The sequence below is a fragment of the Hirundo rustica genome, chromosome 2 (assembly GCF_015227805.2).
Source record: "Hirundo rustica isolate bHirRus1 chromosome 2, bHirRus1.pri.v3, whole genome shotgun sequence".
Classification (NCBI taxonomy): domain Eukaryota; kingdom Metazoa; phylum Chordata; class Aves; order Passeriformes; family Hirundinidae; genus Hirundo; species Hirundo rustica.
This window is the reverse complement of record NC_053451.1, coordinates 51,307,052-51,315,153: the sequence shown is the minus strand read 5'-3', so window position 1 is coordinate 51,315,153 and position 8,102 is coordinate 51,307,052. Positions and strand designations below refer to the sequence as shown.

Here is an 8,102-nt window from a genome sequence, read left to right as displayed (position 1 = left end):
ACCAAACAAGCTGGTACTCATAAGCTGGGTAGACTTAGCAACACTTGCTCAGGGCACTCACCGCTTCCTTGTTAAACAAGGAACCAAGAGTTGCCTGTTGTAGGTAGGTGCCACTGACACAGCTTTGTGCTGAGACACTCTCTTTAAAGAAGCTGACTGCAGGCAGGAGTGAAATTCATAGCCCACCTCTAGGACATATGTATACAAGCCATGAAATTCAGTGCATGGACAAAATCCAAGGATCGAAGGCCCCACCACAAAATGAATACCACAGTCATGAGCACAGGATATCTGGTCACTTCTATCATTATCAGTATGTATCAAGACAAATTCACTTAACTGGTTAGAAAGCGTCTGAAGCAAGAGACCAAGAACTGGACTGAAACCACAGCACAAGACTGTGCTAGACTGCAATGGAACACTCCCCACCCTTAAAGGATGTTTACTTTGAGACGAGTGAAGCAGTCACGACCAGTACCTCCCTTTGGAGAGATACAAGAGTTTGCATTACTAGAAAGCTCCACCAGGCTGCATAGGGATGCATTAAGGGAAAGGAAGTCTTACATACATTGAAAGAATGCCCAAAGTTAGGAGCCTCATGACACACATATTGGCATAATCAGGTTCTAAAATTAAATTAAGAGGCTTGTTAGCTGGTACTTAATATGTCTGCTGAATTGCATACTGGTGTCAAGTGTTAAACCTATTCTTGCTTGGAAACACATAATGCACTGTACAGATCGCTCTCTTAGGAAGTGGTAAGCCCTGGAACTTTTAAACTCTTGCAGTAAGAGCACACATCAGACTTACCATTTAGATGAGTGGATTGTAGCTCTCTACATGTTGACCAATATGACTGATTTTTAAACTACTTTGGCCAGGGGTTGTGTTTGAAAGTACAAGGTGGTGTCCTGTTTGGATTTTTTTTTTCTTCAAAGCACTACCTAACAAATAACTGACAGTGGGACACAAGACCATGTAGCAGCTCAGGCTAAGATAGCTAATAGTTCTGCCCCATCATCCTCCCTTCACACATGATCACCAGTGCTCTAGTGACATGAGAGGTCATCTCAGACAGGTTTGTTGTAACACTACCCCACATCACAGGAATGACTCAGGAGCCATCTAGGTAACTCTGCCATTCCAGTACCACATAGCTTTTAGCACTGCTCTCTAATACAGTCTGTTCACCTGTGTATGAAATGTTCCTAAAGCTCTTCCAGCCACAATCTCCCCTTCCTCCAAATCCCTGCAGAGCAGCCCCCTATTTTGCATCCATAAAGAGAAGTCTGACTTTTACCTCAAAGTTGATAATCTTCTACAAACATGTTCAGAGTTTTTAGACCAACTGCATGTGGATATGGTCTGATATGGTAAACAAGTCACAGAAAACAGCTTCTCTTCATGCCCACATGATTTTGTCTCATTGAAGAAAGAACTTTCGTAGGACTATAGCAAATCACCTGTGCCTACAGGGATGTCAGGCTGTGGTGGTTCAAGCTCTGCTTTATCCTCTCCAGTCAGCTTATGAGTGCTTACAGCCATTTAGTACAAAAAAAAAAAAAAAGTCCCACTAACAAACCAACCCACTACAAAATTCATTCTACTCACGGTTACTGCAGGTATTAACTGGAGTCAGAAGATTCACAGAAGTAAAGTGTAACAAGACATTTATTAAAAGTGCTGTCAGTTATGTTAAAGAGCTATAGTCTATTTAAAAAAAAGCATCTCATTAAAAAATATTAGCTTAAAAACCATTCTGATCACTATGGTTACAGACACATGACCCGCAGTGCTCTGTGAAATGTTAGACCAGCTTTGTTGATTGGGACACATTAATCTTCAAGTCCAGGATCCATAGTGTCTAGCGTAGAGGAAGAACTGCTGGGAGCTCCAGAAGAGACACCTGAAGGTACCTGGAATAGAAATGCAGTGACTACAGATATCGGCTTCAGATTTTTCAGCTGAACTATCACCTGTGCAATACATTGGAGAAGCATCATACTGCAACATTGCAGACAAAGTTGTTATCCAATGCATCTGCATACTTATGGATTAATCACTTTTCTGGCCAGAAAAGTTTTCCCCTCAAGGGGTGGATGGAGGCATCTGTTTCAGAACTAGAAACTGACAACTATAAGAGAGCTACAGCAGCCACAGCCCAAGCTGGAAAACCAGAGTCATCTTGTGCTTACAGCCATCCAAGACATACTGGTAACTTACTTTGGGTGTTTATACTTCTGCTTAATAGCTTGCAGCTGGCAATGGGGAGCATCAAGGCATGCTCTGTGCAGGTCCGTCAGGCAAGGCGCTATCTCACTTAATGAATATCCAGTAAATGCAGCAAGTGTTTCTGGCTGGGCAGATGAGAAAAAACAGTGTTACTCTACTGTAGTCAGCAGTCATCTAGAAGATGGGTTTCCCGTGGAAGCAGAAACTCTTTTCACTACATGAGAACTCACTCTAGATTCTTTAAGAATGAAAAAATTTCAATTGTATTGTGCCATCAGTTTCACTCTAGGTCTTCCTTGGTGCCATGAGATCTAACAAGCTCCTTCTGCTCTAAGCACATGCATCCATTAGATCTCACTCTGTACTAAAGCTATTCCTCTAACACACAGCTGGAAGGTCTACCAAGGCTTGTGGTAAAGCAGCCACACAGTAATCACTCAAGCAGACACACTCAGTTCTCCCCTTTCTCCCAGAAAGGCCCTGAACTGTATCTGGGGGTGTAGTTTTGGAGATTTATGAGGCCTTTGGTACAGCCTTGAAGTAAGTGAGCAAGACAGTAAAATCTCTTCTGTTTCAGAGAAGAGCATGATATTTCAGGTTTACTTAACAGTCATTTATCAGCTAGTCTCATTAACTCAGTAACAGCTACTCATCCTAGGATTTCAGCCTTTAGAACAACATACTTTCCAGCTACTCCTCCTCCTTCTCAGCTCAGTTCTAACAATAACAAAATGATTGAGCTATTTATTAACATACAGTTGTTGTTCTTACCCAGAAAGATCTGTTCACTGTATAGTTTGCTAAACAGTAGGCTGCTGCAGCAATTTGTGAAGGAAGGTACTTCAGAAGAGGATCAGCTTGAAGGAGACTCAGCTCTGCAAGATACTGAACAAGAAAACCCAAGCTTTTCAAAAAGAATCAACCTAGCTGGTACAATCAACCCAATACAGCAAGTATTAAAGTTTGGCAATGGTCCCAGTGTGATGCACAAAAGCATAAACTACATTATTGAGTGAGGAGAATTAGCATTCTAGTCCTGCTGATCTTACAGAAGATCCTTTATCATGTTTCAGAGGGGACATTTTGCCAAAGCCTAACCCATCTACTCTAATAGGAAGTTCTGGTTCCATCATCAGATCTGACTTGATTTTACAGGCAGAGACTCAGAAAAGTCAAGTTTGTGACAAAAATGACAGACACATTCTTCCCATCTGCTAAGGCTCTTGTTTATATAGGCATACCCCACTTGGACATCAGGGACAAATGAACAGCTCTAAGAAGCACAATATGGGCTCTGTTGGAGTAGAGTCACTGTACAATCCTATATCCTCTGCAGAGAAGCAGGTTGTCAGATGTTTTACTGTAATTTTGCTGTTTCTAAGAACAACTTAAGGCAACTCCTATGCAGCTCTGCAGGTATATTCTGTGTCATTGTGGAGTGATATGCAGTAGCACCAAATCCAGGACAGACTTGCTGCACAGGCACTGTTGAAAAAACCACCAGATTTTCACCACCTAATTGCCTAGTCAGTGAATTATCTCTGACCAGACAAGCTGGACCAAAACTAGGATTTCCATGAGGCATCTATCCAGAAGTCTCAGCACACAAGCCACGGCCAGGAAACATGCAGCTTTAGGCCTGTTGCAGAGCCATTCATGAAATGGATCACTTCTTCCCCCTCAGTCCCAGAAGGCAGATAGTCCATACCCTTGCAAAGTTCTCTGTCCTCATACAGATTCCACACCTCTGAATATACTGAAGGAGGAACTGGTTGATGGTTGGGGCTGTTAGGTCAAAACCCAGCACTTTAAGAAGCAAGTGTTCCATTCTCAGCAACTGCTTTTTGGTGTAGGTATCATCTGTTATGTAGACAAATTCATCCACATCTGGTGGGTAGATCTCTTCATACTTCCTGAAAAAGGGATATAGAAGCCACATTTGTCAGCTTTGAAGTTATAGTAAAAGAAATATTTGTGCTGGACCCACATCAGGATGAGAATATGACATTACTAAAACTTGTGAAAAGCTCTAATTTTACTTGTTACTCCAGGCTAGCTAAGAATTTAGTTTCAAACTTGGGCAAATATGCTTAGAGGAACTCCGAGTCATTAGTCTAGATAGACATACACTCATGTTAGCTCTTAACAGAAAGCTTTCAGTGGGGAAGTCTCAGTAACCCAGCACACTCTAGACAAACACCCATGCAACTCCCAAGCTACATTGCTTACCCTGTCTAGTCAGAGCAGATAAAGGCTAACTGTAGATTGCAACTGAGTCTATTACAGCCTTACAGGCTGGCAGTTTAACATCATACTGCTTCCACTACTGTGTTTATGGTTAAAAGCTTTCCCCACTACAGTTCTTCACATTCAACACTAAATGTTTAAGAGCACCAAAGGAGGCCAAGTTGCTAATCTTGAGACATGCGAAAAGCTACCTACTAATGCAACCTTCCTTCCTTCAAATTACAAGACTAAGCCCAAAACCAGGTTTCAGATCGCCAAGATTTCAGAAGATGAAACACTTACGCAGCCAGAAGAATTGCCGCTGTTCCTACAAGCTGTAACTTTCCTCGGAGAACAGACATGCAGGAAAGAAACCTGTCCAGGAAGTTCACTGCCAAGTACAAAGTCTCTGTCCGAAGTTTATACTCTTCCCCTACTTCTACCAGCCAGTCTACCAGGATAGCACGCATTCCTGCTGTGATATCTGGCTGCTTCTTCATGTAGTAGGGCTTGGGCCTAAATCTTACCTGTTTGGAAAGAGTTGAAGAATCAGGATGGATCACTCTGAAGAGAACCATGGAGGGCTGAGCTGATGAATAATCTTTATACTGATACTAAAAGGCGCAAGGGTTGTCCCACTGTTAAGAAGTGCTAAGCACAATTATTGTGCTAGTGGTAATTATTCACAGCTGGTGGCATCTCTATATAGTAGTATCTCTACACTGAAGAGACAGACTGAAGCTACAGTGTTGGCAGGAGAATAGTAAAACCCTTCCTGGACTATGGACAGCCTTTGCCATCAAACAACTGAGCCATTCAGAAAGACCTGAAAATGAACCAATCAGATTTCCCCCTTCTTCCTATCAGGAGACTGCATTTCACTGCTCTGACACAAAAAGGTAGGAAAAACCACTGCTATAGCTGAAGAGCTATCAGTGATATCACATCAAACTGCTTTACCATTTTTTCAGCATTCTACCCCCATTTACAAGATTTCTTCATACCAAACAGTAAATAGATGCTCCCATCACAGGAAATAACAGGGATGCATTAATCCTGAAAGAACTTATCATTACTATATGCTGCCTTAAGAAATTACTTTTACTATTTCCTTTCTCTTCTTTGTAGTTCAGTGGCAGCCTTGGATCCCTGCAATATTGCAGCCTACCATAGATACCTATAAGCTTCTGGCAGCAACTTACTTCAGCCTCTCGGAGGTACTGATGAATGTCTTCTGCATACTCTCCCACAGCCAGAGTTACAACATCTTCCATGTGATCCTCTGGCTGGGATTGGAAGGATGCATCCACTACCATAGGAGAGCCTAACAGGAATTAGGAAGCAGCAAGACATTCGTATAATTAATCTCTTGACTTTCTCTTGCTAATTTTAGCTTAGAAGTGCTGCCCTTCATGCAGACACAATCCAAGTTAGCTTGTAGCGTTATTCATTGTAACATAAGCTACTCACTAGCTTACAACTCACAACCACCATGCGGTGGTTGTGCTGTGGACACCATCTGAGTAGTATCAGGAGTTACCTGAACTCAGATCCAGCAGCAGATGAATACTGGATGTCATTGCACTCGTATTCAGTTCACAGTGGCTTAATTCCAGCTCTTCAGACACGTGGCAGCTGTAGTTTTCTTTATCTTCTGGGTCATCTACGTAGATAGCAAAACCTTGCTTTGGTACAGCACTGACCATGCAGTTGGGCACTTCATCTTTTCTAGATGAAGGGATGGTGTTTTCAAAGCCAGAGAAGCGCTTGATAACAGCAGCACCCTGAAGCAGAGCACATGGTAACGCTGTGGGAGGGCAACTCAGGAGGAAAACAGAAAGCGTCACTCGTTTTCAAAAAGAAAATAACTTTACTTGTGTAACAGACACCACTAACAAAAGTTCATGGGAAAAGCCACCAACTGCATTTGGTGCCTCTGAAGCTGGCGCCACTTGTTGCTGTCTTGCTGTGACAGACTCTTCACAGAGAGTACAAAGTGCAGTAAAAGACAGGAAACCAGGGGAAGCAGCATCATATTCAGTGCCTCCCACCAAGGAGAATGAGGGTGCTGCTCAGTTCCAATGGGGCTGGGAGGTGCAGTCTGCTGCACATTCAGTTCTGGCCAGGAGCAGGTGCAAGTGCAAGTGCAGCAAGTTAACAAAAGTGCTCAAGCACTGCCACAGACTTAGGAAGGACTGCACCGGCCAGAAGGCACTTCAAGCAGAGGTAAAAACTGAAGCTTTAATTTTGGAGCTTAAGCACCACAACACCTAGGACTACGTGTTACCAGACTACAGTCATTCACACCATCTATTGCCAGTAAGCTATGAGCTAAGTTAGGGGCTTTACACAGCCAAAAACAAGAAGAGTTTCTGTACACACACCAGCGGCTTTTTTAGGTCAGCACAGTAACATTACCTCTGCACCACCAGCAGACTCCAGAGGGGCTCAAGGGACCAAAAGGCAGAAAAACGACATATCATTAACTTAAACTTCTGGCACCCTGAACTGAGCACGGCTAGCCACACAGCAGCGAGAGCTTTGGGTCAGTGGACAGCCCTTCCTCAAATCACCCCCTATACTGTGGAGGGTAAGCAGTTGAGTAATATCCCTTCCTTCCAGGATGAATTACTTACGCAGAGTACTTCCACGGGGAAACACCTGCAGGGTTAGGACTGAGCGAGTTACTAGCAGGGTTTCTCGGGAAACTCACGCCTAAGAGCTGGAGCCCGAGTGACCTTCTCAGCCCGCCACGGCAGGCCTTTGCCGGCAGCCTCGAGCCGGCAGCCGGCAGGTGCGCGCACGGCTCATGCCGCGGCTGCCGGCCCGGGGCCGGGGGGCGGCGGTGGCGCGGGCAGCGGGGCTCACCTGGGCGCCGGGCCGCTGCTGCTGCCCGTTCTCCGTCAGCACCCCCAGCACGGCCCGGCCGCCGCTGCTGCGGAGGGCGGCGGGGCACGACTCCCGCCGCCCCGCACGGCTCTTCTCTCCAGTGCGACGCATCGTCTCGACCGCGGTACCTTTCGGAGGGGAAAAAATAAAAAAAATAAAAGAAAAAGAAAAAAAAAAATCCACAGAAATTAAACGAAGTCGCGTGGAGGGGGGAATACAAAATCCTCCGAACGACCAAAGGTGCGCCCCGGGCAACCCTTCCCACCCGCCCCGCAGGATGACGGGTGTCCCACCGCGCTGCCCGGCTCCGCTCGGCACCAGCCCACGCAGGGGTTCAGCCGCCCCGCGCCTCGCAGCACCGCCCAGGCCGCCCGCCGCCCCTTTGTAGGCGCGGCCGCTGGAGGCGGCGGCTGTTGGCCGCGGCCGGTTGGGAGCCCGGCGGCTCAACCCCCGGCGCGCCGCCCCGTCGGCCCCGGGTCGCCATGGTGACCCCGGCGGGGCCCGGCCGCGCCGCCCGGCCCCGCGCCGCCACGGCCCGGCCCGCGCAGCGCCCGCGGAGCACCGGCTGCCGGGGCCGCTGGGGCCGCCGGGGCTGCCGGGGCCGCCGGGGCCGGCCGGCCCGGGAGCCGCTGCGGCCGCGCGTCCCTTGCGCTCCGGACGCGGAGCGCAAGGAAGGGATGTGCGAATGACAGCAGCGTCGCTGTGGGAACAGCTGGGCTCGGACGTCTCTCTTTGATAAAGGACGAGCGAGAAAA

The 8,102-nt window shown here is 46.7% G+C and overlaps 1 protein-coding gene across 1 annotated transcript; it reads right to left on the bottom strand.

The window, feature by feature from the left end:
• Window positions 1–1,653: 1,653 nt before the first annotated feature.
• Window positions 1,654–7,695, bottom strand: CCNA1 (cyclin A1). Its single transcript, XM_040055632.1, has 9 exons — window positions 7,641–7,695; window positions 7,327–7,475; window positions 5,999–6,242; window positions 5,661–5,782; window positions 4,762–4,985; window positions 3,941–4,145; window positions 3,004–3,117; window positions 2,224–2,357; window positions 1,654–1,916 (listed from the first exon to the last, which is right to left on the bottom strand). Exons 2-9 carry the CDS (start codon window positions 7,456–7,458, stop codon window positions 1,865–1,867), a joined length of 1,227 nt encoding a protein of 408 aa, XP_039911566.1. The 5' UTR covers window positions 7,459–7,475; window positions 7,641–7,695; the 3' UTR covers window positions 1,654–1,864.
• Window positions 7,696–8,102: the final 407 nt, after the last annotated feature.

Excerpts from the sequence above, each read along its gene's own strand:
- CCNA1 (XM_040055632.1), bottom strand. The coding sequence starts at position 7,458 with ATGCGTCGCACTGGAGAGAAGAGCCGTGCGGGGCGGCGGGAGTCGTGC. Across the intron at positions 5,783-5,998 it reads GCTGCTGGATCTGAGTTCAG|GCTCTCCTATGGTAGTGGAT; the intron begins GTAACTCCTGAT and ends AATTCCTGTTAG. Across the intron at positions 4,986-5,660 it reads AGTACCTCCGAGAGGCTGAA|GTAAGATTTAGGCCCAAGCC; the intron begins GTAAGTTGCTGC and ends CTTTCCAAACAG.